Below are 20,052 nucleotides of genomic sequence, written 5' to 3'. Positions count from 1 at the left end.
TTTGTGTCGGTGCTCTTCTTTTGTACGTTTGATCTGATTTTAAATATTAATGTAGAACAATCACAACTGAATACAAAGCTTATATAGTTTCCCCCTCTTCTTTTTCGTTGAGCTGTTGTTTAACTATTAAGACATTTATTATGAAGTTGACCGTGCCGCTCATGATAGACGTAACGTCATTAACCAGGAAGTAATTCGATGGAGCTGTGAACGGCTATTCTCTTGACCTCGCTTTCTTGAAAATGTGTTCTTTTTCTGTTTGCGTAGGAGTGCGCACATTACTGTAAGGTAACAGAGCTTTACCACGTATTTAAAGATGCAAACAATGCATTTAATCACAATATATTGTTAAACCCCTAAATGCCAGTATGTTGTCATGCTCCCAAATAGCTTAATGTGCTAGTTGTCTGTTGAATTGGGACGCGTGTTTTATATAACCTAGCAACCATGTTGGGCGGTGTTTCTCGTACAACTGAACAGGTGGCTTCAAGTTCGGTGCCGGGAACAGTATTGGAAGTATTCCACTGTTAACTACATTTATCTGAAATCTTTAGTTGGATATTTTTTGTAGGTTAATGTAATATGAAAGAGATTCATAAAAAGGTTATAATTAAAGTTAATGATTGCTTTAACCTTTGAGTATATTTTGTAGCAAATATCAAGTAAAATTTTGGTCTTTAACCCTAAAGGAATTTCTGCACAATGGCACTAGCTACCACATCAATTGTTTACTTGTTACTTTTGGTGAAATAGAAGTGCTTCCCTCACTACTCAACATGATCTGATAAACACATCTAAAACGTTCCTATGATGCGAACAGATAAAGTGTTTGTTACATTCTGAAAGAGTCAGAAAAAGTCATTGAGACTCAAGTCAAATTTGAACACAAATTAATCTTCAAACCCATTTTCACCTAGTCTGTTTAGGGGTTTGCGGTGCATACCACCGAGTCTAAAAACACAAATTAGCGGGAACAACTGCTGTATTTGAGACTTTCTTGGGGGACGTGTTTTCGTGGAATAATGCAGCTCTTTCTTCGTTAGAGCCTCATTCAAGCCTCAGATCCACCATGACTACGAAGTCCTCCGTGTCTCTGCTCCAGCTCTCCTGGATGGGTTTCAGACTTTGTGCATCCCCTTGTTCGGGTCTCCGAGCCTTGAACCTGACAGCAATAGCCTCGGCTCGTGTCCCACACATCTCAGCCTGCAGACGCTCTTTGTCCAACAATGTGAAAGTTCGCTCCTATCTTCAGTATGTGAAACGTAAGATCATATCCCCTCCCAGTCCTCCGTACAGTCACGTGTGCCAGGTCGGGGATCCCGTGCTGCGTGCACATGCGGATGCTGTTGACCCTGCAGCCGTAACAGGCACTGAGGTCCAACAGGTCATCAGTACTATGGTGAAAGTGATGCGGAAGCTTGAGTGCGTGGGGCTGAGTGCGCCTCAGATTGGGGTGCCCCTTCGTATCTTGGCCCTGGAATATCCTGAGAGGATGTTGGAGGAAAGTTCCCCTGCAGCAAGAGAGTTCCGCGGTCTCTCCAAACAGCCCCTGAGGATCTTTGTGAACCCCCAGCTGAGGGTGTTGGATGGTCGGACGGTGCTCTTTCAGGAGGCCTGTGAGAGCATCTCAGGCTTCTCTGCCACGGTTCCACGCTACCTGTCTGTGGAAGTGTCTGGTATGCATGTTTATAGCGGTTTCCTGCTTATAACACTGGTACTTGTTGGCAATAAAACATAAAACACATGACCTAACACTTCACTTTATGATTTACCCAAAACAAGAATGAGAAGTTAAAGTTTCTCATGTGAAAGTAGCCCTTTAGGAATCAGTAATTACGGAGCAGTTAAAGGGTAACTGCTAATGCACTTCTCTACCTTTTTTCTCATTTAGGTCTGAATGAGAAAGGCGAAGCCGTCACATGGCAGGCCAGTGGCTGGTCAGCTCGGATCCTACAGCACGAGATGGACCACCTGGACGGGGTCCTCTACATTGACCGCATGGACAGCAAGACTTTTATTAATGTCAACTGGCAGGCACATAACGAATAAAAAAACATTCTCACGGTCGACCCTTACTGTGAAATAAGTGATTGGCACTGGTGTAAAATATAGTTCCATGACATCTTCGGCACCACTGTGTGGATTCAGGCTTTTACATTTTCTGTTTTTCTAAACATCTTTGTGGTTCTGGTTGAAGTAAAAGCTGAGCTTTAGCTGCAATGCCTCCACTCCATCACTGCAGTGGAGGCGTTTTGATCTGAGCAGGAAACCCACAGGCAGTTAAGCTACTTTTTATTTAATGTGGAAGCTAAAGCGGACGAGTTCAATGGACCTCAACTCTATGTTTAATGCATAAAAGGAATTTATGGTGATGATAAAACCGGTGAATCATCTAATGTCGTGACTTTCATCTGACACCATCGCAGTGATGACAGAACATGTCCAGGACATGAGCAGGCGTGACCCAGGAAAACAAGTGGCTCTATAACAGCTTAAAACATACTCTGTATATACAGTTTACTCCAGTATTGGTGCTCTTCCCCTTAAACAAAAGGTAAAACCTTCTAATCAATATTAATGAAACAAATCAAATTGAAAGTAACACGGTCAAATAAAAAAGAATTTAACATTTTGTAGTGCTCTTTTCTGAGGCACTAAGACGTGGACACGTGTCAGTTGTTATTTTGGCTCATGCTCTGGATGTCTCAGGTTTGATATTTAACTGGATAAAGACCAGGACGTACAGCAGGCCACGTTTGCCCAAGTCCTTCATCTGAACACATGTAGAGTCAATTAATCAAATTAAAAACTCAATCAAATTGTTCTTAAAACCGTATTGAACCCATGCATTTCAGCGCTGAGTTGTACCACGCCTGTTCCAAAAAAGTTGAGACGCTGTGTAAAATATAAATACAACAGTCTGGAAACTGAGGAGACCAGCTGTTGGATCTTTGGGAGAGGAGTTTTGTCCCATTTTTCCCTGATGTAAGATTCTAGCTGCTCAACAGTCTTCTTTGTTGTATTTTATGTTTCCAGATGTTTTCAGTTGGTGAACTACTGTGAAGCCATGCTGCTGTAATAGATGCAGTATGTGGTTAAGCATTGTCATTCTGAAACATGTGAGGCCTCATCTGAAAAAGAAGGGAGCATATGTGGCTCTAAAACCTGTATATACCTTACAGCTTTGATGGAGCCTTTCCAGATGTACAAGTTGCCAGTTCCAGAGGCACTAATGCCCCCCTCTCATACCATCAGAGGTGCACGGTTTTGAACTGAGGCCTGATAACAAGCTGGATGATCCTCTTAAAGGATAAGACCGGTTTTTTGACATTGGGCCCTTGATTTCACATTATAGCATGATGTTCTACTCACCCCTGCTTGTTGTTGGTCATTTGGAGCTGTTCCGAAGATATTCGCGAGGCGTCTGGCTGCTCTCTTGAGATATTCGGCCATGAAACGGTTTCCTATGGGCAAGCTCATACAGGCACAAACTATGCTGTTTATAATTTATTAATTACTCTACACTAGAACTGATAACGTGGAGGTGCGTCGCTTACTTAAAAAAATCCGGGTTATTGTAATTTTGATTTTTTTGTCGTAAAGTGGGTGTTACTGACGTCATCGTCGTGCTACTGCCACAGGCAGCCCACAGACCTGCTGCCTATTTATTCATTCGGCTAAAATTCAAAATTAGTAACCCGGATTTTTTTAAGTAAGCGACGCACCTCCACGTTATCAGTGCTGGTGTAGAGTAATTAATAAATTATAAACAGCATAGTTTGTACCTGTATAAGCTTGCCCATAGGAAACCGTTTGATGGCCGAATATCTCAAGAGAGCAGCCAGACGCCTCGCGAATATCTTCGGAACAGCTCCAAATGTTCAACAACAAGCAGGGGTGAGTAGAACATCATGTTATAATGTGAAATCAAGGGCCCAATGTCAAAAAACCGGTCTTATCCTTTAAGTCTGAAGGATGGAGCTTCTATTGTTTCTAAAAAGAATTTCAAATGTTGTGTCGCTGCCTTCTAAGTTTCCAAACTACATTTTCTAAGAAAGGCCGCGGGTGGCAACAGGTGGTTTGATTCTTCCACGCACTTCCGACTTGATTGTTTAAAAAATATATGTAGTTTATTTCCAGCAAAAAATATGAACAAAACAATAACAAAAAATCTCTTACAATTTAGATGAAAAATTAAAGTTAACTTAATCTGATTTTACAAGCTCAAAAAGTGGTCAAAAAATAATTTTACCAAAACCTCCCGTCTTCACACCGGACATTTGACAAACAAAAAGCTCTTCCAACACGCCACCAGTGTGTTCTTAATCTCTCTAATTAATGGAAGGGTCTAAAAGTTACCAAAACAATCTAAACAATTTCAAATGTAAAAATTAATTACAGATTTTGATTCCAAACTAACTAAAGTATATTCTAACTGCCCAAAGAAAACTAAATCGATAAAACTTATGATTTACAAACATAAATGGCCACAAAATGTTGTTTTCCACTTTGCTTCAGTCCATTTTAAATGAGCTTTGGCTCAGAGTGTTTTTGGATCGTGTTCACGTGGCTTCTTCTCTGCATGACAGAGCTTTAACCTGCATTTGTGGATGTTACGGTGAGCTGTGCTCACAGACAATGATTCCTGGAAGTGTTTCTGAGCCCATGTAGTGATTTCCAGGAGATGTCTCCAGATTCTCTGAATCTCTTGGAGATATTATGTTCGGTGGATGACAAAGTATTTAGTCTTCACAATTTCACGTTGAGGAACAAAATTCTGATATTTGGAGGGTTTTTTTGTAGATTGCTGAACCTCTGCCTCTTTAAGGTGCTCTTTTTATGCCCCGACATGTTACTGATCCGTTGCCAATTTCACCAAATTAGTATCATGTTCCTGCAGCTGTTTCTTTTTAGTAACGCTTTTTCAGCCTTTAATTACCCAGCTGAGACCTGTTTCCGAATTCAAATTCAAGATGAGATAGTTAAATTTCTTACTTTCAACTGTGAATGAATGTTGCGATTTACAAATCTCGCATCGTTTCTTTTACATTTTACACAACCTCCCAACTCTTTATGAATAGGTTTAGTACTTCTAACCACACTGTGACCAGACAAATTAAGCTCTTGCTTTATAAAACACGCATTACCCAAAGTGTGAGTTGACCCTTTTTACTCCAAACTGTGCACAAGTGACAAACGGATAATAACAAACTTTGCTGTGCTTTACATGAAGTTACAGGAGCACAAATTGTGATCACAACTACATGCTCTTTTCAACAGGCTGATAATGGTGAGTATATGGGAACATACAGGACAACTTTATGTGAGAATGAAAGTGGAACATTGGAGCACATGTAATACTGCATTCACGACAAGGCAACATATGAACTTTTCAAACTAAAAGAACTGTTTCCAGAACACAGATTTAAGGCACAGTGACTTTGTTAAATGTGCCTTATTAGTGCAAAACTTTTCAAATACAAATCACACAGGTGTTGACTGGTCGAATGTTTGGCCACAGCTGCATGTCACAGGATTTCTGTACCAACAGATGCTACAGTACTCATTTCCACAATATCGGCACAGAACCAGAGGCTTTCTTGAGCACACCTTCCCACAGGAGCACTTTCCCAGCACACTGATGTCATGGCTTGTTTTGCACAATTTCCCTTCTCTGCAGGAACCGGAGTGGAAGACCCTGCAGCTTCGACACAGGAGCTGTGGGTCCAGCTTGCTGGGGTTGCAGCATTCGTGGAAGCTGATTGGAAGAAGGGAGCTGGAGGTCATCTCTGCACCACTGCTGGGGAGAGTATTTCTGGCGCTCTCTCTGACGCTCCCACTCGATGGTGACACCTCGAGTGGGAGCGTCATCTTCTCAGTAAGACTGTCTGTGGATGACACGTTGTGGCCCTTCGCATTACAAACATAAAGAGAGGCACAGCTGATATTGTGCAAAGTATTGCATTCAAAGCAGCGTTTAAGAAAAAGAGGAGAAGAATCGAGACAGCTGCAGAGGTGGCTGGCTTCAGGCTCACCCTTGCCAAGCACCAATGCTTGTATCTGCTGCGAGTCTGTTTTATCAGACTTAAACTCCTCACAGGGAAGTGTGTCTTGTCTCTTGCTGGCTGAGGAACTTTTGGTAGTGTCTGACTCTTTCTGTGGAGACGTGTAAGTCACTCCGTTGCTGCGTGTTTGGACTGCAGGGGGCAATGCGTTGCTTTGAGCTGCCTCGTTTAAAGGACAGGTGCTCTCTTCATCACTGACAGCCACCTCTTTTTGCCCTCCGTTAACCTGCTCATCTCCGTACAGATCCACCTCTACATTGGTCAGCTCCATCGGCGGTTGGTTGACCTCAAGTGTCTTCTTGGTGTTGTCCAGGGCAACCTGTTGGGAGGCGTGAAAAATCAGTTCTGAACAATTTGGATTTCTTTCACTTCTGCTCTTTTAATGTTGCCTGGGGTGGTAACCCCTCAATCTTTTTATGATACAAACTGAAATGTGTCTATAAGAGTACAAATCTAAAGCGGAGTAAACCTGCAGATATTAGACCCAAGACTTAAAAACTGCTAAAACTTAGTTCCTGTGTTCTGAGGATTGTTTCAAATAATATCTGAATGACTGACTCCTGATTTGTCCGAGCTCAACAGGAAAATATTTGAGAATGCCAGATTTCTTTGTGAAATGGACATATGGCCCAGAATAATTATATTTATATCTTAAAAAAAAAGGATAACATTTTCACCATTAACTCAGCCTTACTTACAGACCCCATGAGTGACAGATCAATTTCATCATGAGCAGAGTTACCTGCAGGCTGTTTCCTCTCAGCCTCTCTCTAACCACACTCAGCTCCCACTGGGTGTCACCGACATGTTGCCCCAGGGCTGTCAGAAGGAGGTGACACTCGCAGCGGGCTATGAAGAAGGCACAAGACAAACGCAGGAGGCCATCCAGAGAAGCACGGCTGAATCTGGGCGACGGGAGACAAAGCTGCTCGGGACAGGACGGGCTGAGCTGGTACCCTAACAGCCCAAACAGTTCCTCAATCTGAGACATCGATAGCACCGGTGTGATGCAGTGAGTGAACGTACCAGAGTACATCTTGGAAACAAAACAGAATAAAGGGAAGGAAAGTTAAAAATCCTGCACAGAAACTCAATAATAGATTTGATCATTCCAGCTCTTTTTTTCCCCCCTTTGGCCAACCTTGATTACTCTGTACTCCTTTCTCCAGGGACCCAGGTACAGGTTCAGGGCTGCTTGCTCTAGGACCTCAAAAGCTTTAGCGAAGCCCTGAAGCTCCCGTCTGACTGTGGCTCTGCTGCTGCAGGCTGCTGCTGGTGCTGGTGCTGATGCTGCCTTCAATGACTCCTCCATCACCAGGAGTGGATTCGGACCCAGACAGTGTGTCTCCTGAGCATCGCCATCCCTCAGCAGCTCCTCGACCTGCATCCACAGCTCCTCGTCTCTGCATGCCAGGTTGGAGCCCCGTCCCACAATCTGCTGCTCCAGGATCTGGTCATAACACATCAGTAGATGTCTGGCGCTCTGCCGGGAGATGCTCATTTCTTCCAATCACCCGTTAAGGGAGACAGATAAAAACAAATGAAAAGAACAGTGAAGTTAAGGATTGAACTTGTAAAATCTGCATTACACTTATTTAAATTAGGTTTCCAATTCAATTTTCCTGGTTTGTCAAAATTGTCAGTCTCACTCACTAATCTAATAAATGTTTCGATCTCTTTGACCTTTATCAGGTATGAAAAATCTTTTTGTCTGTATATAAAAACATACTTTTAGACCGACATTTAATAATCATTCAGTTATTCAATCAGAGGACAAGATTCTTTACTAATTACTCCTGCATTACTTTATTTACAGCAGTTTGTTAGATTTGGACCAATATATGAAGTTAGCAAGGTCCATCATTCCCCATCTCTTCTTTAAAAAAGTTAGAAAGAAAAGAAAAAGCAATTCTGAGGTTGCGTTTCATCAATTTTCCAAATTTTCCAAATTTTGTAATGTATACACCATTAAACCCCAAAAGGCACCCTGATTTATTTTTTTATTTTTTTAAATCAAAGCATTTCTAGAATGCTTATGTGGAATTCATAATGTGATAGTGTGTTAGTAATAATGTACATTTTTCATACGTTTTGGCAGCTTATGTAGTCAACGTCATGTTAAAAGCCTTGTAGGTTTTTCATTTTCCCTCTTAGATCTACAAACAATGTTTCTCTACACAAATTTCAGTCAACTATAATGAGCTGGTGTTTTAAGTATTTCTTATATGACCGCAGCATATTCAAAAGAGTTGAGAAATACAATCATAATACCTATCTACTATTACAAACTACTCTTAAAATTATTATTTTCGAGCACACGCTCGTAACCGAAAATGAAAGTCTCACATGACTAAAGAAGTAGCCAACATATGCTACCGTTATGAGCAAATTTTCAAGTCTATCAGCTCTAAACTTGATGAACGTAGTCAGAGAAAAGTAAATTGCCGTAGTCAGCTGCTATAAGTCTGATATTAGCATTAGCTTAGCCCATTTTCACACAAACGTTAAAACCATCGTAGCGTCCCAGCTAACGTTAGCTAACTTTGCTAGGTCTCTTTTATTTTCATGTAAATAACTTCAAAACTCGATCATGTAAGAATAAAACTATCTTGCGTTCCTTACTTAAACAAATATTTTGTTATACGGAGCTAAAAAGTTTACTATCAATGACGGTGATGTTTTTCAGTTCGACTAACATAAAAGTCCAATTTTAGAAATTGTCCAAAAAGACGGTCGCCAACCAGTGTGTAATTTGTCTAGAAGTACCAGGAAGTAAGAGGATGTCCCCATAAAAGTTGAAAAATGTCACATAAACAAGAGCTTGTCAAGTTTTGGACGAACGCCGAATATAAGTACCACTTTCACTGATAACGAATGCGTTATGGTTGAAGCTCCACACAATATGGTCTTGTACAGATTTGCAAGACTAAATAAAATTGCTAGATTTTCGAAAGAAATCTCAGTCTATAAGAACAGGATCGTAGCTAACGTTACCTCGCGGCTAGCTTGAGGCTGAATATCCTCATTTTAGTCCAAATGTAAACATATTGTCAACACAGAAAAGGAACAGTGACTGACCTGTGATTGGCACTTATTCAGAGGGTTATTGATGAATAGAAAAATACATTTCCGACTGCACAGACGTCTCTGCGCAGCCTCGCGGCTCAGCTCAGTGTTAAAGTAAACATTGTCACGTGGGTCGGGTTTTCCCAGCTTTATAAAGGTGCACTTGGGATTTGTATCAGGACGGGCCGCGGAGAGGAGTTCTACAGGTGGAAAACAATTCTTTATTAAAATGCTGAATGCAAAAATCAAGATATAACTAAAAAAAAAACATGATAAAAGAACAGGAGAGTGCACCACGAAGATAATGGATAAAAACATCTCCAATTTGCCTTAATGTAATTTGTCCACTAGATGGCATAATTTCCCGTGTTGCACCCTCAACATGAACCCATTCACCTGACACACTTTCTATACTCGGCATTACACAATGCCTTTCACAAAAGTGAATATTTTTCTAGAAAATTCTTCTACCTATGTGGCTTTTTTTGTATTTTGTTGAATCCAATGAGTAGCTGGAATATATGCTTTCAAATTTCTTAACCAACTGGGATTAATACATCACTGGATAACTGTAAAGCTGCAACTACTTTTTTGATTGTCATATTTGACATTTCTTGATACAAATCTTAAAAATAAGTTCAAAATAGTAATGACCTGAAGCTTAAGTAAAAATCATGTGGTCTGGCAAACAAAGCCCAATATGTTGAGTTTGGTATAATATGAAGCAGAAAAACAGTCAAGTAGTCACCTTTGTGAGGCTGGATCCTGGGAATTTGGGGCATTTGCAATACTTTGCTGAAGGATGCCAGTTGGAATTTACTCATCCCACTCCTACTCATCCTTAATCATCACAACTAAATGCCCCAACATGTCAGTGTAGACTATCAGTCTTTCAGGTTATAGTAATCCTAAAAGCCTGAATAAGGCCAACTGGACCTCTTTCACATCTCATCTGTAAGGCTTCTTCAGTTCTAAACTAGTTGGTGGGGCCGTTCACACTTGGCGAGTCTTAAAGGTCTCATGTGTGTCACTGACTCACCTTCCCATTGTGTGGGTCGTTTAAGACATTCTCACCTGTGAGTTGTTTACCTGCCTGAACAAGCATGTTTTGGTTCAAGTGGGAACTACCTTCAAGCTGAAACTCCACACCAACTACCTCAGAACTGAAGACACCTTTGGGTGAGAGGTGAAACGTCTTCAAGACTCAAGAAAAGGAAGTCCAGTTGCCCTTATTTAAGCTCATGAGATTAAATGCCCCAACTCTTGCCTTGACCCAGACACAAACTTAATTTCAACCAGGATACTCAAACTGCCATTTGTACGTGTGTCGGAATGTGTCTGCCAAAATATTGATATTTAAAGCTAAAATTGGTCCACTACAAAATGAAAGATAAATAAAAGTTCATCAAGCAAACACAGACTCACTCTCTGAGTCATGAGGTTACAACAGTGATGGCCCTGTTTTGCTGACCTGCAGGCGTGGCTTCCGAGGCTTCAGAGGGGCGGAACTGGGGCCCGTTTAAAGCTCCCTGGTTTGGCCAAGATGCTCTGCAGAAATCAGCAACTTCTCCTCCAGCGCACTCAGAGCGTCACCTACCATCCTTCATCCTCGTGCAAGTCTGTGCAGCTGCAGTTGGCATGTCAAACTCGGACAGGGTGGTGTTAGTTCTGGGAGGAGCAGGGACGGTGGGCTCTGGGGTTGTTAAAGCACTGCTGGATAAAGGTAAGTTCATTCGGCGCCACTCGGACATTGCAAAAAAAAAAAAAAAACTGCACTAACTGAACATTGCAAAAAAACAAAAAATACTGAATGCGGGGAGCTATTTTTTCTTCCTTTATTCTGACCGTCTCAGCGCTGACATCCTCACACTGCAGTTTTCCGCACAAACGCGTATTTGGGGGATTTTACGCACAAAGAGTTGTAGACATTTTTCCCTGTTATATCTTTTTGCTTACTTTAAAAACGATATTTTTTCTTATGGAATGTGAAACGATTGGTAATCTGTTAGTTATTGTTTGTAAAAAGGTAAAACCAAGTTTCCACTGGTTTAATTTACACGCGCATTAATGACAAACCCACAAAGAACGCATTTAATTAATTGTGTGTGTCGATGGCGCGCAAGTGAGAATTGTACTTTGGCCGTGGATAAAATTATACCAACTTATCACAGTTCAATGTTATCCATAAATCGACTAATAATGTATTGAGACAACTATATAGATAAATTAATTAATAAAAGTAAGAACATGTAATCCATCCCATATCACAGAAATAAATGTCTAAATGTGTGTAAAGTTTTACATGTCAGGTTAAAAAACGATCCAGAATATCAACAGATTTTTCAAACAAATCCTAAAAGTATGTAAACAGAACCCATTTCAACATATTATTTAAAATATATTAAAATCAGTTGTTTATTTTTTTAGGGGAGATGATCTAGTAATACGTATCTGTGAGTTACAAAAGCATGCGAGCATTTGCTCTCATTATGTGATGTGATATTATTGTGCATTAGAAGTTGCCACTAAATGTTTCAGGTAACTTTTGAGTGATGAAACCTTAATCCATTTTTTCTCTAATGAGCAGGTGGGATGTTGGTTTCTTCAAATTAACTTCTCACTTCAGGTCCTTTTCCAACATCTCTGTTGGATTCAGTTCAGGATCATCCCAAAACGCAAACTTTATTCTTTTGTCGTTGTTTTGCCACTTTCTCTTTTGACAGTTGTCCTGACATGCTCATGAAATTTTAGCTGATTCAGAATTAATTGTTCTGTCAGTGTTGGAAAGGCATGATGCAAATGCAGCACAAATGGGCCCACATCATGACACTGCCACCACCGTGTTTCACAGATAAGATGCTGGAAGGGAGTGCTTTCTATAAAATATTCCCCATTCACACCAAAGACAAGACGTTTTTGTCTTTTTTTGTCTCTTCTGATCCCAGAATTTTTCCAGCATCATTCTGGCTGATCCATAAGAGCAGATGGGCAGGGATGTTCTGTTAGTAGAGCAGTGGCTTTCTAATTTCAGCCCCACCATTCAAACTGTTCAGTCTTCTTCTGGTCTTGGACCCATGGACATCAACATCTAGTCTGAGGAGCATCCTACTCTTATTCTGAGATCATTAGCAGTCTGTTTTGCCCATACCAGAACACATTTTCAAAAACATGCGTCATAAAGGCCAGACTTTGATAGATACCTGCACTTTCTATAAAACCAGAGTCATAGTGGTTCACATACTTTTGCCGTTCACAGATATATAACATGGGCACATTTTTTTTACCATTATGATATTCTTCTCTCCTTTGTGTGAATGTCTTTTTTTTTAATCTAATTGTGAGAATAGTGTAAAAGTCTGGTGCTGGTACATTGTATTTACGCAGAAATATAGATCATTTTCCGTTTTTCACACACTTTCAGACGTCACTTTACACATTTACAGGAACATTTATGATTAGTTGTTTTGTAATCAAAACACTTCTTCAGTGTGAGCGTAATGTTCCTTCACAGAATCCTTTGATTATCAGACATACAATGTGTATTGCTTGAGTTATATATCTTGTACTTTTAGGATTTATCATGTTTGCCTTCTTCTGTTGGTGGTTTGGTCTCCATGATACCATGAAAGGAAGCCATCAGAACTTTGGTTTCAGCACTTCCCATCATTGCCATAAACGATGAAATCATAGTTTATGGTAGGAGGTAGATGAGGGTACTTCCAGTTGAGTCTTCATCCCTGCTTAAAGGCTGTTTGTGTCTCAGAGTTTAAATCCATGTTAATTACTTCTCTGTGAAAGAGGATGCACTGATGAGAGTTTACTGGTTTCACATCCTCTGCTTTGTTGTTTGAATTTACTTTGTTTTATGCCTCTCTTTGCCTTACTAAAAATGTATTTGTGTAAAATGTGCTGCTTTTGTCTGTCTGCTAAAGATTTATTTGAATATCTGGTGTGTTTTTGAAGGTTTTAAAGTGGCAGTGATCTCCAGGGACAGTAGCCGGCTGGAGAGACTCCGGTCTTTTGTCTCTCCGAACACAAAGGGTAACCTCACCACTGTAGTCGGGAATGTGGGTAAGTTAGATCACACATCTTCCCATTCTCCCCTGTACGGACTATTTGTGGATATATATATATATATATATATATATATATATATATATATATATATAGACACATAAAGGGCTATCTTTGGCTATACATATATATGGATATATATATATATATACATACATATGTATAGCCAAGGAGGAAAGACATGGGCATTAATATCAGGGAAGCAATTGTAGTTTCCTATCAATCTGGGAAAGGTTATAAGGTCATTTCCAAACTATGTGGAGTCCATCATTGTAGAGAAAGAAGCAAGTTCACCCCAAGGTCACCCTGTCAGTCAATGCTGTTAGTTTTCACACCATGAATCTGAATCTGAAATCTGGACCTCCAGCTGGAAGCCTTCCCTCTCCTTAATCACTGCATCTCTGCTTCAGGGTCAGAGGAGGGAGCGGAGCAGGCGAAGCAGGCCCTGCTGAAGGAGATTGGGAAGGTGACTGACATCGTTTCCTCCCTGGGCTTCAGCTGGTGGCAGGGAGGACCGCCACACACCCAGTCCCTCAAAGATCTACACTGGGTCAGCACACACACAGCAGACACATGAGACAGGCATAGTTAGCTCATTTTTCCTCTATACATCGATTGCTTTTAATGGTTATATTTGTTCTTTAAAGAAAGCCTTTGTACTTGTTATGAAGTACTGTATGAATGTTGCTGTTGATTATCATGTCAACATGTCTTCCCCTGTCAACTCTCCAGGTAATTGAGACTTTACTATTCTGCACATTTGTGTCGTGGAAGGCTTTCTTCCCTTTGGTGAGGGACAGCTCTGACTGTACGTACACTTTCATCACCGGTGAGTCCTTCAGGCATCGGATTCAGAGTTGAACTGAACAGCCGCTTAACTCTTCTGCATCCAGGAATTAAATAGACTCAAAGGAAAGATTCTGAAACTGGAGCAGGAAACATGGAGTTATGCTTTCACCATTTCTAGCTATTGTGTCCTTAGTGTTTTTCTAAAGGAATAACTTTTAATTCAAGTGAACTTGAATGCGGTTGAATTTTTCTGCAAACCAAACCCAAATAGAGATTATTCCTGTATTTTTTTTGGCCACTTGCAGTCAGTAAAACAATTGTCTCATTGTGTTTGACATCTTAAGTAGAACACTTAAACTACATATTTGCACACAGCAGCATGTCTCAGGAGTGTGTTCTGTCCACCTGTGGAAAATAAATGTGCTTGTGCTGAAGCCTGCAGTCCTACAGAAGTTTTTTAAGTGGATATCAGGATTTTATAGAAGAGTACAAGACCAGGTTAATGTACATAAAGTTTAAAAACTAAAAAGTACATCCGTCTGCTGTGACTGACAAGTGGAGCTCACTGAAACCATATGTACAGGAGGGAAAAAATTAATTTTTTTTATCATTAAGGATACATCTGTTGATTATTTCCTCACTTATTTTACTGTGAGTGAGAAAAAGATCAAATCTGATAAGGTGTACATAATTCTGGTAATTACCCAAAGTCGTGTAGTCCAAAGCTCAAAATAATAAACTGTGGCGAGGAACTAAATAAAAGTAGTCTTAACTAAAGGGAAAACAAGGAAAACCAACAACGCCACCCTGGGAATTGCACCCAGAGAATTAGGTTACGATATTAAAGGCACACAGGTAAGTCACTCAGGAGACGAGGTTCAAGGTTTAAAATACAACTTTTATTAATTTATAAAAACTTAGTTCAAAAGGGATTCACACAAAAGTAAAACTGAATAAATGATGGGGCCAAGTGAGTGGACAAGAGCTAGTGCAAATAAGGGGCTCTCCAAAATAAAGCAAAATAATAAACAAAATCACCCATGTGCCAGACACACACTACAACGTAAACCTGCTTCCCAGACACAGCAAAACAAAACAGGAAGGGGGAGGCCACCACCAAGACACCAGCAACTGCAAAAGAAACTACAAACTCAGGACAAACAATTTATAAAAGAAAAGTTTAAAACCAACTCCAGGTATTTATGTCTTTCTTAATCATCTGGGAGGCCAGGCAGACAAAGACAAGGTGGCTGTGAGGCAGCGGCCAAACGCAACCGCTGCAGACGAGCAGCAGAGAAGCGGAGCGGTGAAGTTGAGCAATTAAAACATCCAGCAAAGCAGCAGCAGCTCCAGTGAGCCGATTGCGGTAACCTATAGAAAAACGCTATTAGCAGCACTAAATGATCAACGTATGGGGTGTGTGGTTAAAACAAACATACCAGTAGGCGCAACACACGTACACACACACACACACAACAACGGAGGGAGGGCGAGAGAGAGCTCGGAAACCGCCGCTGGCGTTCACCAATGGAGCCCACACAGCACCATACACAGGGGCAGGGAGCAGCACCTAAGCCGTCACCCTATGGCACAACAAGCACCATGAGCACACAGAAAAACAACAAGCACCGCGATGAAGCATCGGGCAGCCATACCTGTCAGGCCAAATGATTTGACCTGGAAGTGAGTCTGGTGACAATACACAGAGGAAGAACCTGTGGGAGGACCGGCGCTTTTATAGTCGCCACCTCATTGATTGGCTGCAAGCAGCACTCATGGCAAGCAGCTGTAACAACAGAGAAAGGCACGTCTATGCTGCTACAAAACAATAAACTAAAACTATAACAATAACAATATATTTAAGCAAAGCAACAGAAATGAACATTAGGGAAGTTGAAGTCCTTAGATTCTGGGCATTTAAAAAAAAAAGACTACTCTCACAGTGATGTTATTCATAACAAAGCATTGTGTTTTATGACAAGATGTCTTTGTCTTTTGAACAGTTTGAAAAACTGTACGTCAAGCCAAAATGTGCAATAATTCACCCTAAAAATCACCTCAAAATCGTACTTAAGGAAATGTACTTTGTCACTTTCCACTGCTGATAGGTTTAACACTCAGTCACAAATGCATTTTATCCACTGTGACTTTAAAGTATTAAATCAGCAAAATTATGGCTTTGTTACCAAAGTAATTTCCAATTGTTTCTCAGATAAAAAAAAAAACAAAGCAATAAAGAATCCCATGTCTTCTTTAATCTTTGTGCAGTGTTCTATAGTCATTCCACAATAACCACAGCAAATTGCTCTTTCTCACGCAAAAAAAAAGAATAAATCAATAAATAAAAGGCTAATGCTGTGTAATTATGTTGTGTTTCGCTGCAGGAGGAGCTGGAGAGAAGCTGCTGATGCCTGGTACTGGCTTCCTGACGGTTGGAGCTGCCAGCAGTTTGGCCTTCTGCCAGATACTACGAGAGGAATACCCCGAGCTGCCCTGCAAACTCAACCAGGTGAGACTTTAACAGAACCACACAGCAGTCAGCCCGTTAACAAACCACACAGAGGAGCGCAGTAGAATCACAAGACTATGAATCTTTGACTTGACATAATTAAGTCTACTCGCAGCTTGACTTGGAGGTGATTTAATAATGTTCATGTAATTCTTTTTATTTTTTTAGAGAGTTTTGATTAGTAACTTTCCTCCCACATAAATATGTAGTGTTCTAACTTCTCAACCAACAAAACGATGAACTTATAAACCAGATAAATAAACCAGAATTATTTTTAGTTGATGCACTCTGTGAAAGTTGGACTGCTGAAGCATTTTGTGGGAAGAGCTCAAACTTTTGAGCCAGTTGAAGCAGATGAACCGATAAGATGCCGTCATGGCGTCTCATCATTCCTCATTCACAGCCTTCATCCTGTTTTCCAGTTAAAGCACATTGTTGACAGACTACATTTATGTCCTGCTTCACATTTTTTGTCCGTAATTCTTTACTTGCCAACACATGTGGTGGCAGATCCGATATTCGAGGCCTGGTATCCCCATTAGGAGCAACATGGAGTTCAGTATCTTGCAGTCTCGCATGATGCGAACCATTCATCCTGCCTTCTTGCCGCTTACCTATAATCGTTTTGACTTTTCCCCTCTCATCCTCCCTCCTGGCAGGTGAAGATTAACACAGGTGTTGGTACTCCAGAACGCATGGCACCCGGTTACCTGAACCACCTGGATCTGGGCGAGGCTGTTGCCACCCTCGTGGAAAGACGGAACACCTCCCACACGGTTTTCACCGTCAGCTGCCCTGCAGACTTAAAGACTGCCCTTCTGGAGGGAAGCCTTTAGACTTACAGACCCTTGCAGCACTTCTATTGTCACAGGGAACCCACTGCTTCTGCTCTTGTGCTCACCAGAAACATATTCACAGCGTCTTCAGTTCATATTATTACCCACAACCCTGAACCCCGTCCGGCCTACATGGTGTACATTATCCTGCCTGTTCTCAGATAATTAGCAAGTGTTTTATCTGCATGTGCTATTGTGTGATATGTAAAAAAAAACACTTTGTATAACTTCCTCATTGCCTGCCTCTGCATATTATTACACAGTTTTGTGATGGTCTGGAAGACATAACAACTAATATGATACTAGAATTTGCTCATTTATCTACTGAAAATGTTTTGAATAAAAGCCTCTGTAAGGACGAACAGCTGGACAGAGAAGGTGGAGCTCGATGGCACAAAAAATAGGAATTTATGTCAACATTTAACCAAGAAGGCCAAATTCCACACTGGTTTTTATCAGCTGTCTCAATATTTATCTGCAAAGCTTGAATTAAAAATACCCTGTGGAGTTTTTGTTATACCAATAATAGAGCAATGATTGAATCTTTTGATGAGCCTTTTATGTTGATTGTTATGGACTGAAATTTGAGACATTAACAGTCTTTAGTGTTGGATTGATTACAATGTTGGGAAAATGCAAAAGGATAGCTGAGCTCAACATCCTCTTACTTATTAGGAGTTTAACTTGCATACTACTTGTCATCCAACCGGAGCTAAAGATGTGTTTATACCTGATCCAAATGCTACATACTCAAAAGTGAACCGACAACTTCAGCTTCTGCAAGTCTCAACGAAACTTCACTGTTTGAATTGGATAAAATTCGAGGATTCCCGAAATTAAAAGAGTCATACATGTCAGATTTTAAGATTCTTAAGTGTGGGAGGAAGGAAGTTTCTTACACTGTTGGAGTTCATTTGAAACATAGTATCCATACAGGATGAATTGTGAGTCCTTAACATGATAGCATGACGACAGAACTGTCTGATTTTAGATTCTTTGTAGAGTTTCTATTATGAATGAAGTAAAGTTTAATAAATAAAAAAATGCAGTGTTTTTTGCATTCAAACTCAAATAAACATGATATATTTTGACAGTCCTGTGTGGTTATTTAGGGTATTTGCCTGGACATGTGTCATATACTACTATTAATGCCCACAGTATAGAGTAAGAAGGTTGATTAGGGCTGGGCGAGACAGACACTTTTACATCCAGACTAGCGTGACTCTCTGACCCGTTCACATGCGCCATGCTGCTTTATCTGCATGCTATTTAGGGCAACGTGTCCCTTAAATAAACAGTGGTACACAGTATCACAAAGGGCATTGTGGTCTTGGATGTTGTCCTGTTTGTATGCACAGGACATGTTTCCATGAAAAATGTCAATTTGATAGGCCAAAAATTGAGAGACTAGACTAGAAAGCAGAAGCGGGAATGGAGAGTAGTGCTAATTTTTGGGTGGGTGGCTGGGGGTAGAGTGCCGCAGTTTTTGTTTTCAAGTTGCCGGCTGAAAGCTCAATTAGGCCAAATTATTATTAAACCGCAAAGTAGAGCTCATTGGGCACAACTTCCTCTTCATGTCCTCATACAGCTCCCTCCCTTTCTCTTTCCCTGAAAAGGACAAAAACGGTCAAAAACCCTACACAAGCAGCCATATTTGCTGTCGTGGCTCATCTCATTCTAATAAGAAAAGAAGGCTGGCTTTTGTTTCGGGGGAATGGGGGCCACTGTCTTCAAAGCTAATTCTCAGCACACTTGGGATCAGGCAGAGTGCAAATGTGGGTGAAAAGATTAAATGAGAGGAAATTGGGAGGGACTTCAATGTCGGAGCAGGAGAGCATGAAAAGCTCTGGCCATCACTCTGCTCCATACTAAAAGATGTCAAATATTACAAGAATTTCACAATTCTTCTTCTTTTTTTCACCGCTTCAACATAAAAGGTTAGGATGGCATTGAATTTTTCTCTTGTAAACTTTGTTACATTTGTACATGTATTTGAGGCCTCCATCAGGTTCCAAAGAAAGAGATGGCAGAGATGATACAAAGCAATGAAGCATTTCAGGTGCCATTTTGTCCAGTTTTTCATTTGAAAATTCTATTAGAGAAAAGTCAGGACTGCCGCAAGGCCAGTTTTTTCTGCTACCAGTATCCTTTTCTTCATCAGGTGTATCTTTGTAATGTGTGCAGAATGTGGTTTTGCAACGTCTTGGTTGAAAATGTCCTGCAAAAGATGCGGCCTTGTATATGTTGTTTATGGGCAGTTTATGTTACTCTAAAATCTCAGATTACTTTTCTGCATTAATGCTGCCATTACAGAAGTGTTAGTGAGCTCTGCCAATGGCCCTGATAAAACCCTGTACCATCACAGAGCCTGACTTTTACACTTGTTGCTGACAACAGCCTGGATTTCTTTTAGTTCTTTTAGTCTGTGGTCCAAAGCACAAAGCGTTAATTTCTTCCAAAGAATAAAGATCAGAATAATACTGAGTGGTGTGACAACAACACATGTTTCTACTGTGTGATGGTCCAATCCAGATGCCTCTGAGTCCAGAGAAGTCGACTCTGCCGTTGGACAAGGTTAGCGTAAAGCTTCATTTTCTGCACAGTAAAGTTTGAAATGGCATTTGTAAATGTAACTATATTGTAGTACTTGATAAAGTACTTCCTAAAGTAATCCCATGTGTTTATATGTGTAGTCTTACACACTTCTCTGCAG

General features: G+C 40.6%; 3 protein-coding genes across 5 annotated transcripts; 2 read left to right on the top strand and 1 right to left on the bottom strand.

Annotated features, from left to right (window-relative positions):
* The first annotated feature begins 195 nt into the window (after positions 1–195).
* Positions 196–2,067, top strand: pdf (peptide deformylase, mitochondrial). 2 transcript variants are annotated; one of them, XM_075470898.1, is made up of 3 exons: positions 196–283; positions 1,044–1,676; positions 1,892–2,067. In XM_075470898.1, the coding sequence occupies exons 2-3, from the start codon at positions 1,070–1,072 to the stop codon at positions 2,047–2,049; spliced, it is 765 nt and encodes a 254-aa protein (XP_075327013.1). In that variant the 5' UTR covers positions 196–283; positions 1,044–1,069; the 3' UTR covers positions 2,050–2,067. The 2 variants fall into 2 exon arrangements, with proteins under 2 accessions (XP_075327013.1, XP_075327012.1); XM_075470897.1 differs by having other exon boundaries at positions 196–288.
* A 3,086-nt stretch (positions 2,068–5,153) lies between these two features.
* On the bottom strand, positions 5,154–9,264 carry spata2l (spermatogenesis associated 2-like). Of its 2 annotated transcripts, XM_075469327.1 has the most exons (5): positions 9,144–9,264; positions 7,207–7,568; positions 6,808–7,101; positions 6,036–6,384; positions 5,154–5,888 (listed from the first exon to the last, which is right to left on the bottom strand). In XM_075469327.1, the coding sequence occupies exons 2-5, from the start codon at positions 7,564–7,566 to the stop codon at positions 5,485–5,487; spliced, it is 1,407 nt and encodes a 468-aa protein (XP_075325442.1). In that variant the 5' UTR covers positions 7,567–7,568; positions 9,144–9,264; the 3' UTR covers positions 5,154–5,484. The 2 variants fall into 2 exon arrangements, with proteins under 2 accessions (XP_075325442.1, XP_075325441.1); XM_075469326.1 differs by having other exon boundaries at positions 5,154–6,384.
* Positions 9,265–10,676: 1,412 nt separating this feature from the next.
* LOC142384603 (uncharacterized) lies at positions 10,677–17,865 on the top strand. Its single transcript, XM_075470895.1, has 6 exons — positions 10,677–10,854; positions 13,095–13,202; positions 13,616–13,755; positions 13,938–14,034; positions 16,379–16,503; positions 17,163–17,865. Exons 1-6 carry the CDS (start codon positions 10,770–10,772, stop codon positions 17,337–17,339), a joined length of 732 nt encoding a protein of 243 aa, XP_075327010.1. The 5' UTR covers positions 10,677–10,769; the 3' UTR covers positions 17,340–17,865.
* The last annotated feature ends 2,187 nt before the right edge of the window (positions 17,866–20,052 follow it).

Source organism: Odontesthes bonariensis, chromosome 7 (genome assembly GCF_027942865.1).
Source record: "Odontesthes bonariensis isolate fOdoBon6 chromosome 7, fOdoBon6.hap1, whole genome shotgun sequence".
NCBI lineage: Eukaryota > Metazoa > Chordata > Actinopteri > Atheriniformes > Atherinopsidae > Odontesthes > Odontesthes bonariensis.
Note: the sequence above shows the minus strand (reverse complement) of the source record. Positions and strands in the feature narration are given on the sequence as shown.